We start from the raw sequence: 27,692 nt of genomic DNA, 5'->3' as shown, positions 1-27,692 counted from the left end.
TTTTTTAATTCAGTACCCATAAACACCCAAATATTAAGTCAATTAGCATTGAAAAAAAAATACAATGTTTACAGTAGTTAGGTGTAGAAAAAAATCTGTTATTCTGTGTACAGATCTGCTAAAATGACGTAAAATTACATTGATTTGGCAGGCTCTTTGGAAAATTCATCATTCTGCAATTTGTTAAAATTAGAATCTACTGTCTTATTGATGAACACTATATATATATAGTAGAACTGTGATTATTCAAGGTAATTTGGAGCAATGGTGCCATGAATAATTGAAAACTCAGGTAATATAGTTGGCTACAATTATTTTGTATTAAAAATTACAAGTATAAAAGATTTATATGATATATTACTTTCGAACCCTTTTTATAGCTTAGTGAATTTAATCTTATGTAAGAATAACAATTTGTACATCATGTATTATATAGCTAATATACATAAGTTATAACTATAAAAACACATTTTTATTCTTAATTTTAATATGAATGATTTGTTTCACAGTGAAGTTAAATGATAAAAGAATAACAGAAACAAATCATTTTGTAATGTGTGTTATCATCTTAAATTTTATTTCATGAATTGCAGTATACAAAAATAGTGTATTCAATAAATAAGATCTAACCAAAGAATAAGGAACAATAAACAGAGCACCTTGTAACTCCAACAAAACCCAGTAAATTTAATAAATCAAAAAGTTTCTGACCTAATATTGTAGGCATGCCTCAGTGAAGTACACGAATTTAAAATAAAACGAACAAACAGAAGCATATCGAATACAACAGAAATAATTTAAAAATTAAAATGCATTCTAAAAAGCACTCGCATAGAAATTAAAATTAACAAATTTATTAAACATACAAATAAACAAAATGGTATGAAAGTGATAAAAATAGAGATTAATATAAACAAAAACAATTATAAGATGACAAAGTCCCAAATTATATTTCATAAATGGCTTCCATGCCATAGGCATGGAAGCCATTTATGAAAATATAATTTCAGCATTCCTTTGATTGTCAGCATTCCTTTGATTGATACAAAATAGTTTATGGTTGGCTTTAAAAATTTCTAACCATTCTAGGAGCATAATATTCACTTACAGGTTTACCTCAAATAATTGGGTTCTACTGTATTAACAATGCCAACTTTTTAAGTATATCTTTGAAAGGAGAACAAAAACTGTCATGAATTATGCTTTTGTTCTTCATCATTAAACCTTTTTAATTTAAAATGTTGTCTTTCAGCAGTACTGCTAAAAGAGAACTTTCATGCAGTCTGTTTAATTGATTCTTTTATGAAAATATACAATTACTTTCTAGAAATATATGTTGGATTCAAGGAAAAAAAAATTCATTCCTTTCTATTGTATTGAATATCAACACACATTTCAGGAAATAGTATATAGATGTTGGGGATAAATTTTTAAAGACAATTTCTAGATGAATTGTCACACATTAAAAAACTTGAAAGCTTGAATATCTCATTATATATCTGAATGAAAACATACCAGCAAACATTAGAAACACATTCAGTCAAAAAAAAAAAAAAAAAGTTAAATTCTGTTAGCAGATCTTACATTACAACATTAACATTACAATTATCATTTTTGGGTTATCAAAATGTCATGCTTTTCTATGTTCAACAATCAATATTAAAACTTACGAGATAAATTTCTGTTTATACCATGTCTGCTTAGACCTTGTTTATTAGTAGTACTTATTGAAGTCCTATTAATAACATGGTCCAAGTAGACAAGGTTACAAACAGAAATTTATAAGACTAAGAATATAGAGGTAAAAAGAACTAGAGTAAGAATTACTCTAGATCTTTTTACCTCTATATTCTCTAGTTCTAAGTAAGAATTACTTGGCATGAGAAAATGATATTCAATATTTCTTGATATATTCTAAGCCTATAGTTTGGCCAGTGATATATACAACTAAAATGAAGAACACTCATATGGCAGAATGGATGTGGAATAGCTAGATATCACTATAGTGTCTCATCTGGTATTGTTGGGCAGTCACATATTCAGAGAACAGCTGAGGAGCTGCCAAGTTTTAATCAGTTTTAAGTCGGCTGATATTACAGCAAGATCCTAAAATATGATTAAATATTCTAGTGATAATTTCTGGCCCTATTTAATCAAATGTGCATGAATAAAACTTATATCATCATTTGTTTATTAACAAGATTTTTATGAATAATACAATGAGAATAGAAATGTGTTATTTGATAAAGCTAGTTAATTGTTATTGTTAATAATAATTAATTGATGAAACTAGACATAAATTTTCTAAATGTTCTATTATCATTCCTAATTATTTTCACCTCTGGTTTGCCAAAACATTTTTTATGTAATTAGTACAATAATATGAAGCACTTTAGAATAACCTCTGAATTGTAATTAAGAAATGAGCTTTTTTTCATTACTAATGTAGACACTTACAAAATAATAGGTTAAGTTTGATAAAAAATTAAACTTACAAAAAATTTTTTTATAAATTTTCTAACAGACAATACATAAAATGTCTTTAAAATTTTGTCCTTTTGAACACACAAGGAATTAACAGTCTTCCACGCAGAGTCGACTTTTTTTTAAAGGCTACTCATCTACCTCAATCAATTAAAAAAATATACATTTGATAATAAAAAAAATGTTAGAGGGGAAAATTTTAATGTTTTACATATTGAAGTGGTTGAGTAGCCTCTAAAGAAAAGTCAACTTTGCCTGGAAGACTGTTAATTCTTCATGTATGTTCAATAGGATGAAATTTTAAAGACACACTTTGTATATTTTCTGTTATGGAAAATTTTTATAATAAATTTTCTAAGTTTTAATAGAATAAATTTGTCAAATACTAAATATAATTCTATTATACTTTCAATGAGTAAAATAATTTGGAGCAAATGTAAATAATACTGCTACCTTTGTTTACTTTTTTTTAAAGCAACATTACAGTCTGAAAAAATCTAGTGACGGTTAAGCATTTGGCAAATAATTTAAAAATTGATATATTTTTTTATATATGTATGTATTAATATATATTATGTGTAGATACAAATTATAAAAAACTAAGCATTTTGGAAGAGCTTGTGAATAGAGATTTCTAGTTGGTATATGGTAGTGATTTTAAAATTATGTAAATGTAGAGGCAAAAGTAGTTAATACAACAACCTTATTCTTCCAGCACAATTTTTAAATAAAATGACAGATGTCTTTGGGCAGATTCACTGTCCAACTACAGACCCAGTTTTGTTTTTTTATATTGTCCATGTAAATCTTGTTTATAAATAGGAAAATAAAGATATTTTGTATTATTTTTGACTAAGATTTCATCCCTTTGCTAATTTGAAACTACACCAGTATAAGTTCTATTTATAAACAAGGTCTATGTGGACAATATAAAAACAAAGTTTTAAATGATAAGAACATAGAAACTCAAAGAATTCAGACCCAGTTTCTTACCATATAGTTATAGTCTATTTTGGAACATGCTAGTTGTACAATGCACAGAAATGGAAGTTATATGTAAAACTTGATACATGTCTATGAAGTAAGCCAAAAACATTTTTGTTCTTAATAAATTTGGTTTTAGGAAATGTCTGGATGGTGTTGAGATTTTCATGTTAATTTCAGTTTAAACTTTTTCATCTGTTTTATTGAGAAATAGGAAAAACTGAAACAATAATCACATTTTTTAAGACCAGTTCTCATATGTCTGTTTAAAACTCCACATTCAAAATTTTATTAAAATATTTTGTGCACTATGAGAGAGTGAAATCAAAGTATATTAAAACATTTGAATATATCATTGTTATGCACAGTTTTAAAATATTTTGTTATATATAACAGAAAAAGTTTTATTAAAACTGTTTCATTAAATTTTTGATATATGTGAAATTTTTCAGATTAACATTTGTGATGGATGCATCCAGTCACCCATTGGATGAAAATCACTCTGATATTAGTGATGCTGGTAGCGAAACTCATGATAATTTAAGTCAAAATGATTCTAACGAAGGTTCAGAATCTGATATAAAATCAGCAGATTCAGAAGAAAGCAGTCATGCTAGTTCATCAGATGAATCAGACAATGAAACTGAAAAATCTAAAGAACAGAATGTAGACAAGAGAACAAATATCAAGTGTAGCAAAATCAACGATAATCATCAGTCTGAAAATCCACAGAAAGATGTGGATAATTTTATTGAGAAAATGCCCGAAGATTCTTCAAATACTTCTGATCACATTTTGGATACCTCTCTTGATCAATGTATAAAAGAAACTTCTGTAATGAATTTGAACTCTTCTATGAAAATAGAAAAAAATGATATGCCTAATGATAAAGAAAAAAGTTTAGAAACATTAGAATTAGACTTTGAAGAAGATGATCAAGAAAAAGAAGAAACATCTAAGATTGAAAATGACGATAAGAAGGAAGATGGTGAGATTAAACAGAAGTCTCCCTGTATTCAGGTATTCTAATTTTTGGTAGTATTTCTAAAGGTTAATTTTAGTTAAATTTTATCCTTTTAATAAATTATGATTTTCTAATTATATTTAATTTCTGTTACATAAATTTTATATCAACTGTTTGTATTTTATAGTTTTAATTAGTAATACTGTATAATCTTATATCTATGATTGATTTTATCCTGAAGCAAGCGTATTAAATATGTATTCTTCAGAAATTTGTAATTATAAGTGCTGATAGACGTACACTTGCTGTTGATAGATGTGACAGGTTTGAAATTCAAACTTTTATGAGAATACATACATTCTTACATACTAGACATGAGTTCAACAGAATAAATATTAGATTCAATTTAAAATGTATACATTCCAGGTCATCATAGCTTCATAATCGGATACAGAACCTCAAAACTGAACAGAGAATTTTTGTTATTAAATAAATATTTTGTTTAAAAAAATGATTACATTTTAAACTTAGATAAAATGTTCAATTCAGATTTAATGTCTCTGGAGCAATTATGCTTTAAAAATAGTTATTTAATTCAATCTGGCTTTATTACTTTTGCTAAATATTTAAAAATATTGAGAGATTGTCGGTATAAATGACAACTTTTCTGACTTCTTGATCAATATTTGTTTCATTCATATATTCATAACAGCAATTTGTTTTATTACATTAGCATAGGTTCACCTTTTAATTAAATCTTTTTTAAAAATCAAATTTCAGTTTTTAGATGCACATTCCATTGGAAATATTTTCCCAAGTAGAGATGTTAATCAAATTATAAATATTTTAAAAGAAATAGTTTCCTCTAGAATTAAATTTGATATAAATTTGCATTTGTCTTGATATATAAAAACATATGAAAAGTATTAATTCATAATTTTAATAAATTTTATTACTTTGTTTCTTGTGACTTTAACATTTTTTAAAGTTAGTAGATTAAACACACAAGTTTGTTAAACATATTTAATTATTCAAAATTAAAATATATAATTTGAATATATGAATTGTATATCTCAAATAAAAGTATTGCTAACAGGGAAATTGAAGATCAATTTTGTAATTTTTTTACTGAAAAAAATCTGTACTGGATACTTCTATAAATAAGTCTTTTCTTTGACATAATTGTGGAAACAACTTGACTTAATTTTTTTCATTAGTATTTTAAAAAACTGCACACCACTTTTACTCCAGCACATAAAATTTAATGAAAGCACAAACATTTTCAGCCTCTAAGAGGCCTTCATCAGGTAAGAGAGCTCTTTTTTTTTCAAACAAGTTACAGAACACTCAGTATGTGCAGTGATGCAATTTACAAATTATTTGATATGTGATCAGACACTGTTTCCAAAAATTTTAATGTTAACTGACTCAAATACTATACAAAGATAGATATGTAGAACAAAATATTATAAAATAAAATGTAAATAATAAATTAAGAATGAAAATATCAACAATACTAAAATACTTATATTACTTTGTTCTACATATCTATCTTTGTGTTGTATTTGAGTTGGTAACATTTAAAATTTTTGGAAACAGCATCTGATCACATATTGAATATTTATAAACTGCATCATTGCATGCATGGAGTGTTCAGTTTTGAAATATTTTTGTAATTTGTTTGACATAAAAAACAGCTATCTTGTTTGATGAAGGCTTCTTAAAGTGGCTGAAAACATTTGTGCTTCCATTAAATTTTATATACTGGCATAAGTATGCAGTGTTTTTAATCAACTGTTCCAGTTTTTGGGAGTTTTTACATTAGTATTTTATTATTTTTGTCATTAGTTTTTTGGAAAATTATTTATTAAAAAAATACATCATTAGCCAGCATTATAATAATAATGTTCTGATTTTTTTTTTCCTTCTTTTTTTTTACCTTGCCAATCTGGAAACCTTATCTGAAGATGGCCAATAGATATCCATTACAAAGAAATGATTAGGGCTTCTAGAATATTCTGTTGGATTTTATATTTAATGTTGGAAATAGATTTATTTATTTATTTTGTTTTTTCTGTGTGTAATTTTTCTAGAAATCGAATCATTTACTGAATTGTGATATAAAAGATAAGCCTAGTAGCTAAGAATCAGTACTTTTGGAAAACAGTTATGTTCAGAAATATATGGTAATGTTGGTGAAATTAACAGTCATACATAAAAATTAGACAAAAAAATTAGTGAAATGTAGCATGTAAATTTCAGTTTTAATTGTATTGTAAAAGAAAGTTTTAAATTTTCATTTTTCTTGTAATATTCAAAAATCTCTCTTGAATTTCTTTACTAAATTCTTACATTATTTAATAACGAAACATTAAAAATGCAAAGCAGTTTTTTCTAATAATCCAATAAACCAGAAAATAGATTTTTCTTATTAAAATCAAATAAAATTTGTGTATTTCTGTTCTTAAACTTTCAGCATTTTATGTAGTTAAATTGAATCATCTAATTGTTCAGAAAAATTAAGACTGTGTTTTTTATATTATGTTCCAGTTTTCTTTCTCTATTTTTATATAACTGTTAAATTCTTCTTTTAATATGCAAAATAATTATTTGCATAATACAAAAGGATAATGTCTTTATGCATTAATAGATCTTTTTACAATTGCATATTTTGCAATTTTAAAACATGATGCATGAACAGTGTTTTGTCTCAGTTGTGAATGAAAATTGTGAAATTTGTTACCACTACCTCTTTCCATAGTAAGCACAACTCCAATGCACTTAATACATTAATACAAGATTATAAGATTATGTTTAAGATAATGATTATAACTATTTTTTTAATCATGTGTTATGTTGATGGTGCATTTGTAAATAACAATTTTATGAAGTATAGGACATTTTATTTTATATATCATTTGTGTTTAAGACAAAGAGTAAATGATTATTTCTCAGCAGACTTTATTTAAGGTTTGAATTTACAGGTATAAATTTGTCAGTCCAATTTAATCCAAATATTTTTTCCTAGATTTAATAGTTAATTTTAATGAGTATTTTGGTGACAGTTAAAAGTAATGGGATGGTTTTTATTAGATTTAGCACTGACAGTTTAATCACATTAAGATTTTTGAATTTATATTTCTCTAGAAAGTATTGGAGACATAGAAAAATTCTAAAATACTTTCTATATTTATCTAAGCATAGAATTAGTGTATGTAGTAAATAATGAAAACTTTAGATGAACAATGATTTTATGACATTTTTGGAATAGAGAAATGTGCTTTATAAGACAGAAAATATAATATATATTATTAATTTCACAATTTATTGTCATCCACTCATGATACAATATAATAAATGTTTATTGTTAAAATAGTAAAAACATTAACCCATGATCATATGTAATTTTTTCATGCAATTATATGAACAAGATGATGGTTCCTTGCTGATTTTTCATATATAATTATAGTGCATGTAATTGTCATTCTTCAAATTTGTTGATTATGAAGAATCCTGTGTTTGAATTTGATGTTTAAATTTGGGATTTTAAATGATTTAATTAAATTTTTAAATGATGTTTAAATTTGGGATGTGCAGAAAAAAATATGTAACATAAATTTTTTCTGCACATCCCAAATTTAAAACATCATTAAGCTGTTTATTTTACAAGGTATTGTTTTATTTACAGAACTTTGTCCTTTAGTCTTTTCCTCTATGGAGCCCTTCAAACTTCGTGATAGCATGAGCCAATACGAAATGAGTTTAGCTGGAAATAAATTAGAGGAAGGCTGGGTGTTTCTCAGAAAGCCTGGAAAATGATTTTTCTGTATTTTTTTCAGGCACAAAGTAAATTTGCAAAAAAAAAAAACTTTAAATAGTTTAATGTTATAGCACCCTGGCTGTTTCATGGAGAGAAGCATTCAAGGTCATGCATGTCATTATATCATACATAGCTGACAAATTTCTGTGACATTGTGCATACATCTTGCAGTAACCATTGTGACGGTCACATGATTACGAGATCTGATAATGCTGGGCCTTCAAAAATGATGTCAGGGCAGAGAATTGACAATTATGTATGCAATTGTTTGACACTAAATAAAATTTGCACACAGTTATATACATAAAGTGGCAATTTTCCATAGCAGTTTGTTGAGGGCCTGTGATATGCAGAAAAAAATTTTTGACTGAAATTTTTACACAGTTAGATGGATAGCATATAGCATGGGATTATCATAGAAGCATAACTAAGAAAGTTAACTTGTTGAGAAATGCCCAAGAGAAACCAATAGGTGTTGAAAATCATCACTACTATATGTTATCACAAGTTAATGAATTAGATGAATATTGAGTATTGCAATATGTGTTTTTTTTTTGTTGTTGTTGTTGTTGTTGCTTATCTAGAATAAGAACAAAAAACAATTTTCTCTAACTCAAGCATAAATTTGGATTTTAGACTAGATATTCCACCAGTATTAATTGTAAATCTTATTTTAAAAATTGTAGTTTTACTGTTTGATTTTTAGCTATATCTTTAATTATAAAATTATATTTTAGTATGATAAAGAAAAGGAAAAAGAAGAGGGAGAAGGTGATGATGATGATGGAGAAGTTTCTGATGTAAGTAATGAGTATGAAATTATATCCATTATCTTAAAAGTAATTAATTTACTGATATAAGATTTAAAATTAGTATGAATGAATAAAACTTATTGTATAATAAATGTAGGATGATGATCTAGAGGAAGGAGAAGTAAAAGATCCTAATTCAAGTCGAAAATCACAACCAAGACCTATTTGCAGATTTTATAATAAAGGGCAATGTACTTGGGGTACTTCGTGTAGATTTATTCATCCAGGTGTAAATGACAAAGGAAATTACAATATGTTTGGTCCACCCAGGCAATATAGTGTAGGAATGGGACCACCACCAGGTATGGGTCCACCACCTGGTCCTACACCAAATCAAATGGGTCCAATGTCTTTGGTAAGAATTTAATGGATTACATAAAATTTATTTTAATAATGCAATGATTTTTTTGTGAGAGGTGTACTTTTTGAGTTTTTATAATAATTGGTTTCATGAAAATAGTGCATAAATGAAAACCATGTAAATTAAGTCAAGGAAAGCTGTTTAAAATAGTGATTTGTTCTGTATTCTCAACTACAGTGTTTTACTGTTACTGGGGTTTTAATTAAGGTTTTATTTTCCTTTATATAGGTCTACAAGTATATAAGAAGTTACTGATAACAAAAATTATATACTTTTTGTTGTAACTAGGGGAGACCGGGGCAAGTTCATCAATCACATTTTCTTAGAAACAAAATAAAAGGAGACTCTCTTTAGAGGTTAGGCAGTTGAGTTTTATTGGTGGCTTGTTGAGTGGGGTGTTTGTATTTTTCTCCAACAAGCGCAGTTGAATTAACAAGTAAATTGTCATTTTCATTCAATTTCATGTAATATTTTGCTTCCATTTATATGGAATTGGCATGTTTTGTTATAATTCCATAATAACGAAAGTTGCTTTTCCTGTTAGAAGGATAAAACATTAACTTATTTACGTGACCAGATCATGGCTTAGTACCCTATTCTCAGGGTTCCACTTAATGTTTCTAAATCGTCACTATTGGGGCATCTTCGGCAGCGTTGCCTATCTTAAACAATTTGCTGTTAAGCATATTTCATTTCTACTGTTTATTTGAGTTCACTAATTCATTTTACTTTATATTGCTTTTAACTTGCATTATAATGTTTTCATTTATTATCTGTTTCATTTTTTTCGTAATTAATTTTTTTTTACATTTTCTTTACTTAAATATGCCTTTGATCTTGTATTTCGTTGTTATAATATTAAATACGTCTTTGGAAGAGTATTTCTTTGTTTTAATAGTGAATTCCAACGTATACATTGTTAATAACACAAATTTATATACCTCCCTGTCTTGCTCCATTACTGTTGCCGAAGTTGCCCCTGGTATGGGGGCAACTTCGGCAATCGCTATCTCTTTATAAAGTTGTTATTATTATAATTATTTTTATTTCCAAACTGATTCTAACCAGTTCTATGGTAAGGTTACATTCTGGTAGACAATAAACAATGCTTTTATTTCAGTTTACAGCAGTATTTATTACACAAAATTTAACTTATTCTTAACATGCTGAAGTTGCCCCGGTCTCCCCTATATATATTGTTTATTTCCATAAACTTGATAGTTTAACATTATTTAAAATTTAAAGATATTTTAAGTGAATTTGCATAAATGAAAGTATTACTATAATCTTAAAAATAAAATATAAAAATATGTATACTGTTTAATAATTAGTATTTTGAATGATGATATATATCTGTACTAATTAAGGCAAAATCTTATTAATTATACAGACTTTTTTAAAATTAATGGTTGTATATTTCATTTTTTTAATACAATAAACAAAAATAGCTACTGGAAAATAACTATTAAAAACAAAAAACCTTGATAATTCCAGCAAAAAATATTTAATAAAAACGTTTTCGACTGTTTTAAACAGCCTTCATCAGTTAAAACGAACTTAAAAACAAAAGAATGCAGAAAAAGAACTCAAGCAAATATTTAAAATTCAAATTAATTCTAAAGTAAAAATGCCGTTCTGAATAAGAAATTAACAAATTGCGCATGCGCAATATATCGCAGTGAGAATAAAAATAAAAAATAAAACAAATAACAAAATATTGCCGCAAAAACTTGTCTATTACAAGAAAAAACGTTATGTACTGCGGTAAAACGATCTCCAAGCCGTGGACAAAGCATCAGCGTCTCTATGGTTAATACAACCGGTGTTAACGTGGGCTTTGTAGATTTCTAGTTTTTCTAAATATTTCAGCATTTGTTTGTTGGTCGTGGCCTTAATGATAGACGCTTTATCCCAATAAATGTCAACATCTTGATGTTTAGCGAAAACTATGTTTAGCTTTCTTATTCAGAACGGCATTTTTACTTTGGAATTAATTTGAATTTTAAATATTTGCTTGAGTTCTTTTTCTGCATTCTTTTGTTTTTAAGTTCGTTTTAACTGATGAAGGCTGTTTAAAACAGTCGAAAACGTTTTTATTAAATATTTTTTGCTGGAATTATCAAGGTTTTTTGTTTTTAATTTTTTTAATATGTTGTTTTGTTGATCTAAAAGGACAAAATTGTTAGTTCTATCTGGAATTTAGTAAATTTCTATTTACCAATTTTATTATTTTAGTAAAAAACAAATATATTTAGTTGAATTTCAATTAATTGGCTTATAATAATTTTAGAATTAGGATGATTTCATATTGTATAGTGCTATCGTAGCATTTAGAATAGCTTAGATTTGCATTGTGATGGCTACTAGAATTTTGTATTTATTTGTGCCTTACTCCTCGACTTACCTATTGAATACTTGATGGCAATCTCAAATATTAAAAGTACTTGGATCATAGGGCTTGTCAAGTTGTCTTATAGTGCTTGTGACTAGAATGGGGTTATATATTCATAGGTTTCATATTTATGATAATGTTTAAGGGTAGGATACAGATTAATCATCATATTTTATGATTGTTTGATTTTGATATATTCCATTATTACTTAAATCTAATTTATCATGATCCGAATTTATTTAAGTAGCATAATTGATGGATTTTCTGATTGTTTGTGTGATATGATTTAATGTTTGTTCTGTAATCAATATGTATAAGCTAAAAATAAATAACCAGAAAAATAAACATAACTAATTAGTGGATTATTTAATGGATTTATTGATCTATTTTATTAAATGAAATTTATGATTTATTTATTGATATGAAGTGCAATGAATAGATAGAGAATAATATAAAACTGATTATTTTAATATAAAAAAATATTATTATTTATAATTTAGTTTTGATTTTATGCATAATACTATAAATTCTAATGCAGAAATTATTTTTATAAAACAAAATTTATATAATTTATTTAATATTAGCCTCCTAATGTACCTGATTACCTTCCTCCACCACCTCCACCTCCATCTGATGTTCCTGTTAGTGAATCAGCATGGGAACGTGGACTTAGGCATGCTAAAGAAGTAAATATATTCAGTTTTATATTTAAATAATTTTAAATTCAGACTATTTATTATTATAATTGATACGTTTAGATTGTTTAAATTTTTTCAGACACTTTTTATTTTATCACTGGAGAGGCAGTATTATGCTGCAAATATATCAATCATTTTCCATTTTAGTTTGATCTACAGTAGTGGATCATGTAACTGAAGTCACATGTTTATACATTAGCCACCCCAATTTGGGAAACACTATTTAGCAGCTATTCACTCTTAGTTTTCTTCTTCTTGAGGTTCACTCTTTTTTTCATTTCTCTCTATAGACTAAGACATACTGACAAAGATATATTAGGCAAAGACGTAAAACAAATTAGAAGCTAATGCTTCTACCAGCTTTGATTTATGATTTATTGGAACTTTCAAACTCTCATTTGAATAAGGTGGTGACTAGTGACGATATCACCAACCTGAAATAAATTCTGTACATGTATTAAATTAAAATGCAGAATGTATAAATAATATATATTATGGCTGAAATATAAAATATTACTAAAAACATTAAATGTATGCCATGTAATAAATATAATAGAAAATTTTTAGAATAATACTTTGCACATGCAGTATTTTTAGTTTATTCTGACACTACTTCTTATATCTCCAACACCATTATTGTATTGATATTAAAATGCTAACTATCATTGGCTTCCTGAAGCAAGAATTTTAGTATTAATAATAATTTGATTTTATTATTCAAATTTTGTTGTTCCTTTAATCTATGTACCTATAAATTAATGTATTAAGAAATATTTTAAAATGGCTCCATAAATACATTATTTATAGCTAATGAAGAAAGCCATTAGGAGAAAAGAGCAAGAACCAGATTTTGAAGAAAAACGTTTAAATCTAACTATAGATGGAAATGATAGTGCAGGAGAGGAGTTTGATAAAGAGGATGACTATTATAACAGAAGTCCATCTTATCGAAGACCACCAGATGTCTATAATTATTATAGGTAAATAAATTATTTTGAAGTATGTATCATTTTTAATCAAGATATTATCATCAAAATGTAAACAAATATATTATATTATACATTTTAAACATTTTATTCATGATTTTTTGTAGATATGATGAAATAAGAGATTATGAAATTCCTGTTCATGATCCCAGGGAACATTGGCGTGCAGGTCGTTATGAAAATTTTGAAGTTAGATGGCCAAAACGAGAATTAGAGCAACGAGTAAGCAAAATAAATTATTTTCCAGAATTTTCTTAATTAAGAATTGCTTTCAAGGATATTACTTACATTTACCAAAATTTTTTTATTTGTGAATTTTTGAGAAATCTGTTTAGTTGTTTATCATTACTTAACTCTTTAGAAAAAATTACTATAAATTAAAAAATTATGACACATTCTTTTACCTATAATTTACTTTATTAAAATATAATTTGATTTTGTTTTATTTACTATAAATCTCATTCTTAAGTGAATCTTTTCTTTGCCAATTACTATTGAAATCAACATAATCTTAGAAGGGCATTATAAAGCATCAAATTGTAAACAATATATAATTAATTTCCTTGAATTTATCTACTTTATTTAAAATTATTCTATTTGTATTTGTTTTGAACATTCTGATAAGTATGAACTTTTTAAGAATATTGACATCTATTTTAGTTGTATTTTTTTACAACTCTAATTCTTTTCTTTATTGTTGATTGTAAGACTAATTATAGTTTATTCTCAAAATGTTGTAAGTTTTTATGTATTTTTATATAAACTTTTATACTCAATACAAGCATTTTATTTAAATTTGTGTAGGAGCATCGACAAAAGGAACGAATTCGATCACACAGAAGATCATATGAGAGAGAAAAGTAAGAAATGATTATATTGAATTAATTTGAATTGAAATAGATATGACAGAAAAAGTAATTTCATAATTTTATATTTAAGGATTGTTCTAACATATACTGTCTACAGCATTGTTTTTATACTTTTGAATTTCTTAATATAAAGTATATAAAATAGATTGTTGATGGATTTATATATTAAAATTGTATTTAAATAAGGAAGAGACAATTTGATTATATTGTACTTGTTTTTAATGTTATAAAAGAACAAAACATTTTATATTAGTCAAGATTTTATGAATTTGTATATATATATAATTATTATGATGCATTCAATTTATTAAGCCCCCTAAAGTTATCTAAAGGTTCTACAATTAATGTAAAATTAAAGAATTGTTAATAAATAAATTTGGATGTTGAAGTAAAAATTGGATTAATGTAGCAGATGAATCATGAGATACTTCATTTAAAGGAGAAAATAAGTATGTAGCTATATAACAGTTTTATCAAATAATTGTACGGTATATCCAATAAATTGTCATCAATCATGCAGAAAAATTTTAATTTAAAGTTTTAAGCAAAATAAAAAAATGGAATAAATGCTTAATGAAACTCAATAAGCATTTGTTCGATTTATTTTGCTTAAGATTGATGATTTAATTTTAAAATATTCAGAACAGAATATTGAGTCTTAATGAATTTAATAATTCTTGACAAATTATGAGCATCATAATTTGAAAAGTACAATAATAAAAGAAGATAAAGTGAAAATATTTGAAAACATTGTATAAATTTATATATTGTTAAAGATAAAATATGCTAAAAATCCATATTTCTGTTTTTGAATGCAAAACAAATACAAGATAGTGACCACTAAGACTGTGGAGTTGGTAGACCAAGCTATCAACTCTGACTCAGAATTTTAAAGGCTCAACTCTGACTCATGTCTCTTAATAATAATTTAGAATAATTGAGAATGACGTTTCATCACCATAAACTGAATTATCAGTCATTTCTATCAAAACTGCTGAAAGTACTTTTTTTTTCAGAATTTTTTATTATTACTGCTATCATCTTCATTTTCAATCACACTGAAACCCAAGGTGTTTTTCATTTGTAATTGTTGTAAAATATTCAAAAACACTAATTTAGTCTGATCCTCTTAGCCATTTTTGTATGGATCTTATGACAATAAAAATTTAGAATTAATACTGAATGTATTAAAATACAGTCAAACCTTGATTTTCAAAAATAATTTGTTCCTAAAAGTTGTTCTAAAATTAAAACAAATATTTCCATAAGAAACAATATAAAATAGATTAATTTGTTCTTTACCCCCAGAATAAAGCCTTTTTTGCTTTTTTATCTGTTAAAAATGCCTACAAATGCAATGTAATATTGTACAGTAAAACCTGTCTATGGCAACCACCCACAGTTCTTTCAAAAAGTGGTCTTTTACACAGGTGGTCGTCCAATACAGGTGGTGCTGTAATACCGTATTTCCATATGTATTTTGCACACTTTTTAGCCATTTCTACTAAGCAAAACTCGAGGTGAGCAAAAATAAGCAAATTTTTTTTCAATGATAGAACTATGTTGGTATTGTACTGTATTTTATTCTTATCAGATAACTCAATTTACAGGAGTCTTCGTGATTTTATAAGACAGTTTTAATACCAATATTTTAAACATTAATACAGTACTCGCATTTTCTCAATTATAATGCACACTTTCTTTTTCTGATTTAATTAATTCAACTCGGTTCTTTTCGTTTGCTCCTCAGTTACGTGTATTACGTCATTGATATACAAGTGCATCCTATCTCTTCATCACTTTTAGTTTTGGTTTTCGTTAGTTTAATCTTATTTTAACTTTAAAAATACTGTATTTTTTAAAATATTTAATAGTTTCTTAAGTACAATAAGAAAAATTATTAATTAATAATAAAATGATTGATTTCATTACATTCTGCAATTGTCCAATGACAATTGCAGAATCAAAAAAGGAAGGTTGCCTGTAAAATTGATTTTTGCATTAATGCATTTATTGTCTTTTGAATATTTTGTGTGAAAATTACTTGGATATTATTATTCTAAAAATATCATGGAAATAGGGTAGGTTAATACAGAAACTATTTATTGCACATGTACTGTATATGAGCGTTAAAAAAATAATAATAAATAAATAAAATAAATTTTATTAAACGATGAGATCAGTCGATTAATTGTATTGTGTATAATATTTTATACCCCTAAGGAAAATACTGTAGGTCTGCATAAAATAAATTTTGTTTTCCCACAGTTAAACTTTGCCGCTAATTGCCATTGTGATAAACCATTTTCGCTTTCTCTGATAACTTTAATACGATCTTCTAACAACAGCACTTTGCATTTATTTCATTTTTCGGACAATTTCAAACAAACTAAAATAAGTTTCCTTTGTTGCTAGACTAATTCGTTAACACCTGTACCTAATTTCAAGGGTGGGAGAAGTGCCCGAAGTGAGTTTGAACAAGAGTTTAGACCACATATATATTCGCAGAAGTGGTTGCTTATTACAGTTGTTGTATGTTGTTTTGGACCAAAAATCAATGCCCGCAGTTGTGTTACACAGGTGGTCGTTTAACACAGGTAATTTATACAAAGACTATGTATAAGCTATTCTGTGCCAGAAATTTTTGCCTGTTTTGACAGGTGCTCGTCGAATGCAGGTGGTCACCTAAGCAGTTTTCACTGTATATAATATGATAAATTTTTATTATTTAATCTGACTTAACCAAAAATTTGTGTTTAATGGTGCTTGTCATTTATATTATGTGAATGTCAATTAATACAGTTTTTATTAATTTGATTTAAATTCAGTTGTGGTACATACCAAAAAAATGGTAATGGTATCTTTCCTTGGGTGCATTGAAATATAATTTAAATAGCAACATCATCAATGACTTGTGTCATGACATCTAATGATGCAGACGATCTCTGCATTATTAACTTCTGAATCAGTAGTCCTGTTGCTGATTGGTCAGGTCATCAACTTTCTTCAACATAGGAAGTATAGGGAGTTGACCATCTGTCTCTCTTTAATCTGTGGTCAGCTCTCGCCATGTAGCTTGTTTGGAAACTCGGTTGCCAAACAAGCTTGTCATATGGAAACCAGGGCAGATATGAGTTTAAAATTCTGTTTGTGAACTGATTTGTTTCAAAAGTGGAGTTGTATGAAAACAGAGGTTTGACTGTATAAATTTCCAAGAAGAAAACCAACAATAATTAGTGATATGCAAAGGAAGATCACGATGTATGGGAATCATAAAATAAGATCTTGCATTACAGGAAGGCTTCTGTAATGCAATATAGGTGGTTAGGAGTTTTAACCTGAACCAATATAAAGTACAGTACGTAATAAAAATATAGGAGTCTCAGTTGGTCCATTTTTTACCAACTCTTCTAGCAACAAATTACTTCTTACTTCAAGTAATACTTCATATCCCTGATAACAAAGAATGTTAGTAATTTTAGTAACTAAAATTTTTAAAAATTATAGTTTAAGATTTTATGAAAGTTTATAAAGTTTGAATAGACTAACTACACAAACTTTATAACATTACAAAATAGAACAAATATGATAAAGTATATAAGAATATCAATAATTTCTAAAAAAAATTCAAGAGGGCAGAGCAAGCTCTATAGTATTTATATATATTTATTTTTAAACTGTAGTTAACATTGTTTAAATTTAAGAATATCTCTTGGTATTTTTGTTTTGATTTTTCTTACTTAGGTTTATAAAAGTTTAATTAAAAGTATTTTTAGCTAGGAATTAAAGTCTTCATTAATAAGTAATTATTTTCATGTAATTTTCAATTATTAGTATGTTGGCAAATGCATCACTAACTTAAGGTCTTTTTTTTTTATGAAACTCTTAATGTAATTTGCAAAAATGTTTTTACTTTAATTTCATTTTAATGAAACTTAAAATTGCTTGGATAGATCATTTCACTATTAACACTGCATCATTGCTGATGCATTTGGTCCTATACTAAAAATCTCTTGAAAATTACATTTATCATTAATTATATATTGAAATATATGTTATTTTAATATTTATAATAAATAATGTAACACATTATTTCAGTTCTGTTATATTGTAGAGATTGCAGTTTTGAAACTAAGTATTGTATGTACATTTGTTCCAATTTATAACATGTTCTTATAAAAATAAATATCAATTGAAATGTATTAAAAATATATTAAGAATTTTACTATTAAATAAAAATTGTTTGTGAATATCATACATAACATGAAAATTTAACAAAGTATATAAATCCATTTATATCATCAATATTAGTTTTAATATGCTTAGAAAAACTTACAAATAAGAAATTTTTTTTTCCTGTTTATATTATATTTGATTTTCTGAACAGCTGGGCAGCTCAAAACATATTAACTTTTTTGCAAATCGTAGATTAATAATTAATGATTAAATATATTGCTAGTGACAGATGTAATTCCTAAATTATTTTCTGTACTGCCAGTGATGCATATGGTTTATCAGTATATTAATAATATGAAAACTATATTAAACAGATATGTATTTAGTTTATTTTGCTATGATTTTTGTTTGACATAGGATGGGTAGAAGAAGTGCAGAAAAGGAACGATGGAGAGAAGATAGATATTCTGAAGTTCAGTCAAATAGAACAAGAGGTGATGAATGGAGAGATCCATGGAGAAGGTTTGTTTTAAAATTTGTTAATAAAGTTTAAAAATACAGAATTTATTTTTCTAAAAATGGAAAATAAAATTAATAGTATTTTTAATTAGTATGTTACTGCTATACATTTCTGACATTTTGTGATGAAGAAGTTACTATAATGGTGACATGTCATAGTCTATAGTAGCCATATCAATTTGATACTCAGTAATAAATATAGTTTAACAAACAAAAAAGAGATAAATGAAAATTTTTCAGTTAATGTATTAAATTTTCATTCAGCTGCAGTTTGAAAAAATTATAGACCTATAAATTCCACTGTTGTCCATCTGTCTTTCCTTAATCTCGAATGGAGTTAGATAGATGAAAGATGAGACCATATATGGAATCCTTAGGGGCAGGAGGCCCCAATTAACTATATTTGAACTTTCTATCCAAACCAGAAGTCATGTTATTTCAATCCAAATATTTTTCCCTGAAAGGTGTTAGATTGATGACCGGCATGACACTATTGTTAAAGAAAAAGTATTATGTACAGAGGCAAACCACTACTAATTTGAGGTGGAGAGCGCATATTTTAAATTAAATAAATTAAAAATATGATTAGACATTGTAGCCTGGCATTATGACAATGTTACAATAAATAATTGCTTGTTTTTTAATAAAATTTTTGTTTAGTGTTAAACAAACTTATGATTATCAAGTAAACTGTCTTGCTGTTGATTTGGCATAGTACCAGTATTGACAGTATGGTACAATCCACCAACACAAATAATAATAATAATAATAGCCAGTAAAATAAATTACTATTATTATTATTATTATGTTATGTTCTCATCATGCACAGTTATAGTACTAGATGAATTATTGTTGTAATTTTGCTTTGATAGCTGCTATGAATCATTTAGAATTGTGTCTATGATACTTTTTGTCCTGATGACAATTCAAAAATGTCAAATATTTTGCCTGTATGAAGCCTAAAATTCATATACTGTATTGAATTTTGCATATAAGTGATAGTAAATGTGTGTAGTTCTCATAAAAAAAAATTTATCTGCTTAAATATTCTTAATTTCATTTATATATACATCATTTCTATGTTTGTTTATGTAGATGGTGATGGAAAATATAAATATATACTTTAATTTAATTACATATTAAACTACAAATTTTGTATCATTTTTTTTTTTTTTCTTTCATAAAAGTTACTTGAAGATAACATTATAATGGAAGAAAAAATTTTTCATATTTTTAAAGACTCAAATTCAAAAGTGACAATAATATAACTTTCCTACATCAAAAAATAATCAAGCAGAGCAAAAACATAAATTACAAGCAGCTATGGTAATACAAATTATGTAAAATTTTGAACTCATTTGGCATATCAGAACTATTATTTAAAGATATCATTCAGGATTGGAAATACAGTTAAACTCTGCCATATCTCAATCTATAAATAAAGATCAACTCTCTTTAAACCATAGTAATTATCATCCCTGGTACATCAACTTATTTGAAATCCTATCTTTCCAGCCATATATGTGGCAACCAATTGATTTGAACGTGAAACAACTAATAATCCAGCTACGCCTTAACAAATATTCTCTCTTTGTCAATAATATCTACATAAATTTTTCAAATATCCATTGTTGTTTATGTCAATCCGAAGATTTCTCAGCATTCCACCTTCTACAAAACTGTCAAGAACTTACAAATATGCGTGAACAATATGATATCATACAAATATGTAACTGTAGATCTCTTGAACTCAAAATAAATTTAAACTTTCTCAATAAAAAGGATCTATATAAAATTTATAATTACTTTGTTAAAATCACCGAAAAAAGTGTAAAAAATTAAGTAAATGCTATTAATAGTAAATAAAAATCATTATAAAACTTAAATATCCTAATACAGTATATTTTTACTTATTCTGTTCATATCTATAAGACACAAGGCAAAATGACTGTATGGTTCTGTTAAATTGTTATTGTTTTATTATCAATATAATACTTTTGTAAACTAAAATCATTAACTAATATCATCTATGTGTATCACCCCTGTAACAGGAAAATCTCGCCCTTTTGCTAATAAATAATTTGTATTTGTATTATTTTTATTTATTTTTTTAAGTAGTTTTGGGATTAAGAAATTGGAACTGTTCTTTTCTTAATAAATCATTTCTATTTGACTCATCTTGTAATTCATCTTCTAAAGAAAGAAGTCAAATTTTTCTCATTCTCAGTTACCTTATCCTCTGTAATTATAATTTTTTTAATTGTCTCTTTGCACTTTGAAGTATTTTCTAAATAAAGTGTAACTGTAATGCTATCATCTATTGAATCTTTAATTACAACTTTACCCAGTTTTCTTGCTCTTCTTACCAGGTGTACTGTACATTGGTAATTGAAATAAATTTCGTCCATTGCAAAGCACCAAAAGTAATAAAATTAGAATTCTTGGTAAATCACTACTCAATTTCCTGCTTAATACTGTATCACCAACTTAAAAAAAATTTCATACTCACACAAGAATAGCACCATTTCCCTTTTTCAAATCACTTATGTTCATATAGTTAATCAAACAGTTCATTTCAGCATTTATATATGAAGATTGCGTATTGCTGTTAAAATGGGCCCACCAGTGGCCAAGCAGTTCCATTCCCTGAATACTGGGAGTTCAGTTGTGGGTTCACACCTTGCCAAGATGGCTGGCCATGTGGAGTTTTCTGGGTTTTCTCCATATCTGTAACAACTGAATAGGGATCAGTTACCCTTAAAAAGACCTCCCAGAAGGCATTCCCCCTAGGCAGATTTCCCGAGTGTTGCATTGCCATAATTTAATAAAACAAACTGTTTAATATGTTAGCAAAATTCATTTATGTTAGTTCAAAACATGTTTATCTCAATCTAACTTTATAATACCAAATATCTTTACTTTATATAATCTTATTTAAATTACAATGGTATACATATCTACTTATTGTTGATTTTAGGTCAAAGACTCCAAAGGGAAGACGTAGTCGTTCAAGGGGCCGTTCCCGGCGATCATATTCATCTGTTTCGTCTCGATCATATTTATCACAGTAAGTTTGAATTTTTTGTTAGAAATTAATTTTATTACAGAAGAGCATTAAAATGAAATATAAAGCAGGATTCTAATAGAATTTTAAAAATAAATTAATAAAATTAAAATTTGTTAATTATAAATGTAATTAATTCATCAACTTATAAAATCAGCATGACTGAAAGATTAAAAATTCATTTTAAATATTTATGTGAATGATAAAAAAAATGTTTTAAAACAATCAAATAAGAAACAATTTAGTTATTAATTAAAGTAAAAGTATTAAATCTCCACAAAAAGAATTTTCTTCAAATAAATTGATAAATTCGTTTTTGAAAGACAATAAGTCATTTATTGTTTGTTTTTAATAAATAATTTATTGGTAATAGACTCTCTTAATTATTTGACTGACTGACTGACTTATACTATTACATTAATTTTTTAGAAAGAAATTTGTATTGATATACATAATGTTCCCTCAATGATTCTAACACATTTTAATCTGTCAGCTGATTATTAGAGGTTAGAGACAAAGTTGGGTGAAATTTTATGTATATAGCATTTTTGAATAAATCAATCAAGACAATGTACAATAGTAAAAGGAATTTTAATAAGATTTTAATTCTAAGTAAATTAACATCTTATTAATGAAACAGAATCGAACTTTAACACACTTTCTAAAATCTTTGATCATAATAGTTAGCTTCTGATAAGTATTTCACAAACAAAAATCCAGCAGATATATTAACAAGAAACACTGTTACTTGATTTTTTTCTACTGACTTTGTATGAAGAGGGTGAGAAAAAAATGACAGGATTATTAAAATTGATTTTAAAGAAATTATATGTATTCTACATTAGGACTTCTTTAACAATAACTATGAAATAAAATTTGTTATGGCAGTTAGTATTTTTGAAATTTTTAATTGTAAAACAATTTTTCACAAGTAGATATGTAGAATTTTTTAAATTCATTGTTAACTTAATATTTGTTTAATTATATTTTGTTTTTTTTAAATTATTTCATTGTTAAATACCTAAACTGTTATATTGCTAAAAATACTCCAAAAATATTTCAAAGCTTAATTAATAAAATTAATTTATTTGATATAATTAATTTGATTTTTTGAAAATAAAATCAAATATTTTGCCAATAAATTTGTTTTTATTTTAGGATTTACTTAATAGATTTATAATAAAAGTAATTTTTTTCTTGGCTCTCTAAAGTTCATGTAATTTACAAAAATTTGATTATTATCCTGTTTGCAAAAAAAAATAATAAATTTTAGGGCCTACAGTTAGTTATGACAGTATTTTTATTGATGTTCCTGGGACAAATTTTTTAAAATTCTGTATTAATTGAGATGTTGAATAATGAGTGTGCGATCTAATACGCCATACATTGGTTTCTTCTATTCAGATATTTTAAATTAATTAGGAAAGTATTTTTTGTTTTATTTGAATTTATTTTAACAGCTTAAAAACTAAATTTTTGTGTCTGTTTTAGATCATCAAGATCATCATATAGTTATTCTCGTAGTTCCTCTTCTAGAAGATCTTATTATTCATCTAGGAGGTATGTTTGTATCATGAAAAAACTAAATATTATTTCATTATATGATGATAATTTTTCTTATTAGTCATTCATATTCAAGTTCACCATCCCCAAGGAGACGATCATTTTCACGTTCTCCTCGTAAGCCAAGAGCCAATGATAGAAAACGTCCTCCTGCTCCTTCACCAGTGTAAGAATTTTATATTTTATTTCAAGCATAAAAAAAAGGGGTAGAAAAGTTATTATTTTATTCTGTATTAGTATTCCATTGAAAGCTAGGCCAAGGGAATTGCCTGCAGCTGAACCTAGAAAATATATTATTCCACCAGTCACTAAGAAACCAAGTGTTGCAAAAAAACCTGAAGCAGTAAGGTAAATTTCTTAATTTTTAAATCTTTTATTAAAATTTTTAACATGTTTAGTTTTTATAAAAATATTTTTAAAATTACTTTTGAGGGTAGCATTTTAATTTAAAAAGTTAAAACTATTTCTGTAAAAAAATAAAAATACTAGTACTGAACAAAAACGTTGTTGTTTATTTCTTCCATTTCAAATCATAAATTCAGATCTTTCAAACACATAGATAGTAAAATTTAAAAAGAATTTTATAGGAAATTTGATACATACCTATTCATTACTTCTTAATTTGATTGAGGGACATAAGAAACAGTTCATTAGATCAGTTTGATTTATTGATAAAGTACTTGTCAACTTGAATCAATTTTTCAGTCTAAATTATTTCTAATTAATTAATAATGTTAATATAAGAAAGATCAACATAACCTTTGATTCTTTTTATCTTATAAAATATGTAACTAGTAATATTTGAAATTGAGTATTTGAAAAATTATTTGATAGTACAAAAATAAATAATTTATTTTTATACTTTCAAAATTAAGTGTACATAATTTGTACACAATTTTAAAAATAATAAAATTTTATTAATTATTATCTTTGTAATCTTAAGTTATATAACCAAGAATAGTTAATTAATTTAAAATATTTTTATACTTTTTTTGTATTACTAGTTTGAGAGTTTTTTATAGTAAATGAAATATTATTCAAAATGAAAATACAGTATATACAAATAATTCAAGAATAAATCACATACATTATTATTTATGAAAATTTTTGATAGATATATGTAGATTAAATACATACTTTCAATAAATAATTTTAATGTAACATAAAAGATGTTTCTTACTAAATGCATAACTATAGAAAAAATAAAAAGTGGCTAGGCACAATAAATGTGCCATAATATTTAATCTTTGCATTGTCCATTTACATTGTAAAAACAATTCTGTAATTTTCAGTGTTTTTTATTGTAGTATAATAAATTTGAAACTCGTTAGCACTTAATAAATTAAACTGTATTTTCTGAATAAAGTCATAAAACATCTTTAATAACTTAAACAATTTTGAAATTATAAACTATTTCTTTATAAACATATCATTAATATTAATGGGTTAAAACGTAAGAACTTTTTATTTGTAGTAAAACACATTTGAATATTCTAATTTTAATATTGATGATGATGATGATGTGATGATCATCAAAACAAAAAAGAAAATGTAATTTATAGTTTAAAAAATATTTAAATTGTTAAACATGAGACTTTTAAATAAAATTATCTTTATCGATTTAATTGTATTCAATATTACAATATCAAATGTGCTTTGAATGTTTATAATATTCTGATAATTTTTTTAAATCTTAGAATATTATTCTAAATTATTGCTTTTTTGGAGTACTAATAAAATAAAATTTTATACTACTAATAGCTTTATTGTTTTATCTACATTTTAAATAAATTAAATTTCAAATTATTTTGAAGTATCAGTGAAATCAGTGAAAAATACTTTCAAAAAGAAATTTGAGAAATTACTTTTTAACTCTTAAATGAAAAAAAAAATTGTTTGTATAAAAAACATTATTAAATTCTTATTGTAATTAGAATAAGTGTATAACTGCTGGAAGACATAAAATATAATGATTTAATAAAAGACTAAGACTTGTTTTAAAAAAGTGTAATTATTAGTTGAATATTTCAAAAAATTCAAAAGTAATCAATCTCATGTCAGTTATCTGTGTTTTAATAATATAAAATTATAGTCAACTTATTTTTTTTTTATATATATTTTCTTCCCTTGTTGTTCGTAGTACTATCTACAAATTTCAAAAAAGGAATTTATATATAATCTTTCTAAAATGTACTTAACTTTTGGTATCAGAATACATTACAAACTTTGTTAAACACTTCATACAACCTTAAAAAAAATTTTGAATCATATTTGATTCTTATTAGATTTTTTTTTATTACAAACTGCCTTAATAAATAATTTAAACATAAAAGTACTTAATCAGTAAATGATTTGATTTCATGAACTGATTCTTTGTTCAACAACAATAACTTTTATACATCTGCTACAAAAAAGATTAATATATTAAGTTAAATTAAATTTCAATCAGAGTAATGTTTTTTTAAGGGGATATCGAAGTCCTTCATTTAGTAGAAGTGAATCTAGCCATTCCATATCAAGATCACTTAGTAGGTAAGAGCAACATATTATTATTTTATTGTACCCACTATGAAATAAAACCAAATAAAGAAAATAGTAATACACATATTCCCTTCTCTCTCATTTTAATATATAGCAAATGGAAAACTGCCAGGTAAGGACATGATTGATTTCCTTTGAATATTTGCATGATAGCATGAAGTGTATTATCAGAGATATTAATATATTCTTTGATGTGATTTTCATTGAAACTACAGAGTAATTCTATAAGTTGAAACATTTTTTACATGGGTTAGATTACATTAGAATTCAAAATAATAGTGATTTTCTTGGGGAGTAACTTTTCCAATACTATTAGACACAAAAGTAATTTGTTAATAAAATTGCCAGGACAATAAATATATGCTTAAAAATTCACAAAAAAAAATTGTTAAAGATAATAGGATGAAATGTATAAACATTTTTAATGTGTCTTCAGACCTCAGGAATGTAAGTCTTACCATAAAGTTGATCTTTATTTGAAGGCTCTTATCCTAAGTCTCCAAATAAAGATTAACATTGCCATAAGACTGCATTATATTCCTCAAGTGTGAAGATGGAATAAATACAAAGACATTTTTAATCTTTTTAAAATCTTTTAATGAATTTTTAAGTGTATAAAAAATAATTTCCATCACTTTGAGGATTTTTATATAGATATTTTTGAAGATTATGTGGATATTTAAACTAACTAATAAACAATAAACATTTAATTCTTACATCATAGTTATGCATATATAGGACACAATACTATTGTCAGAAGGAATTAAGATATTTAGGTTGTTCTCTCTGCAGATTGATTAATTTTTGATCAGTTGAATGTCAGAATCCTTGAAAAGATAGAACAAGTAACAATAATAATTGCATAAATTCCATCAGTGATGATTTATTGGACAAAATGAGTATAACTATTATAACAGTTAAAATGAAATGAGTATAAAATAGTTTAAGATTGTGTTAATTTGAATTGCAAAGTGAATGAATAGTATGCATGCATTAATTATTATATAAATTAAAATTAGTAATGCGTTGAAGAAAATACTCACAAAATGACTTTTGAATCATAATTATTCTAATTTTCATCAATTTAATAATAATTTTAATGAATTGCTACAACCAAAAAATGCATATACAGTAGACCCCCCTATAACACAGTAGATATGTTCCGTGTTATATGAATCCATGTTGTACAAGTCACTTAAATACATGAGCCAATCACAGCCTGGCACGTGCAGTTTAGGGGCTACGGCTGTTTGAAAGGTTTTTCTTCCATAAAATTAATCAATTCTAGACTAATTTGACTCAATATTTCCAAATCACGTATAATTTTTTGGGAATAATCCATATAAACTATGCTATAATAAAAAATTGTAGGATTACTTACTGAGTGTGCACCGTTCGCCGATGCCATTGCTTAAGCTTGTTTTCGTTGCATAGTGGCTCATCGAACGGTGGGCACGTG

The 27,692-nt window shown here is 25.8% G+C and overlaps 1 protein-coding gene and 1 long non-coding RNA gene across 5 annotated transcripts in view; one reads left to right on the top strand and one right to left on the bottom strand.

Annotated features, from left to right (window-relative positions):
* Positions 1 to 27,692, top strand: part of LOC136989863 (zinc finger CCCH domain-containing protein 18-like) — a 47,342-nt gene that overhangs the window by 8,794 nt on the left and 10,856 nt on the right. The window contains exons 2-15 of one of the 4 annotated variants that reach the window (XM_067288146.1): positions 3,921 to 4,488; positions 8,990 to 9,052; positions 9,162 to 9,419; positions 12,402 to 12,503; positions 13,323 to 13,495; positions 13,609 to 13,723; positions 14,306 to 14,361; positions 18,964 to 19,068; positions 22,043 to 22,132; positions 23,621 to 23,689; positions 23,769 to 23,858; positions 23,930 to 24,040; positions 26,159 to 26,224; positions 26,328 to 26,345. In XM_067288146.1, coding sequence (XP_067144247.1) covers positions 3,934 to 4,488; positions 8,990 to 9,052; positions 9,162 to 9,419; positions 12,402 to 12,503; positions 13,323 to 13,495; positions 13,609 to 13,723; positions 14,306 to 14,361; positions 18,964 to 19,068; positions 22,043 to 22,132; positions 23,621 to 23,689; positions 23,769 to 23,858; positions 23,930 to 24,040; positions 26,159 to 26,224; positions 26,328 to 26,345 — 1,871 coding nt within the window. In that variant the 5' untranslated portion in view covers positions 3,921 to 3,933. Of the gene's footprint in view, positions 1 to 3,920; positions 4,489 to 8,989; positions 9,053 to 9,161; positions 9,420 to 12,401; positions 12,504 to 13,322; positions 13,496 to 13,608; positions 13,724 to 14,305; positions 14,362 to 18,963; positions 19,069 to 22,042; positions 22,133 to 23,620; positions 23,690 to 23,753; positions 23,859 to 23,929; positions 24,041 to 26,158; positions 26,225 to 26,327; positions 26,346 to 27,692 lie in introns of all 4 variants that reach the window. The other 3 variants (XM_067288145.1, XM_067288147.1, XM_067288148.1) reach the window with 3 other exon arrangements.
* LOC136989865 (uncharacterized) overlaps positions 1 to 27,692 on the bottom strand; it is a 255,026-nt gene that overhangs the window by 226,385 nt on the left and 949 nt on the right. The window lies entirely within an intron of this gene.

Source organism: Centruroides vittatus, unplaced genomic scaffold (genome assembly GCF_030686945.1).
Source record: "Centruroides vittatus isolate TY-2023 unplaced genomic scaffold, ASM3068694v2 scaffold_769, whole genome shotgun sequence".
NCBI classification, from domain to species: domain Eukaryota; kingdom Metazoa; phylum Arthropoda; class Arachnida; order Scorpiones; family Buthidae; genus Centruroides; species Centruroides vittatus.
This window is presented reverse-complemented; position numbering and strand designations above follow the sequence as displayed.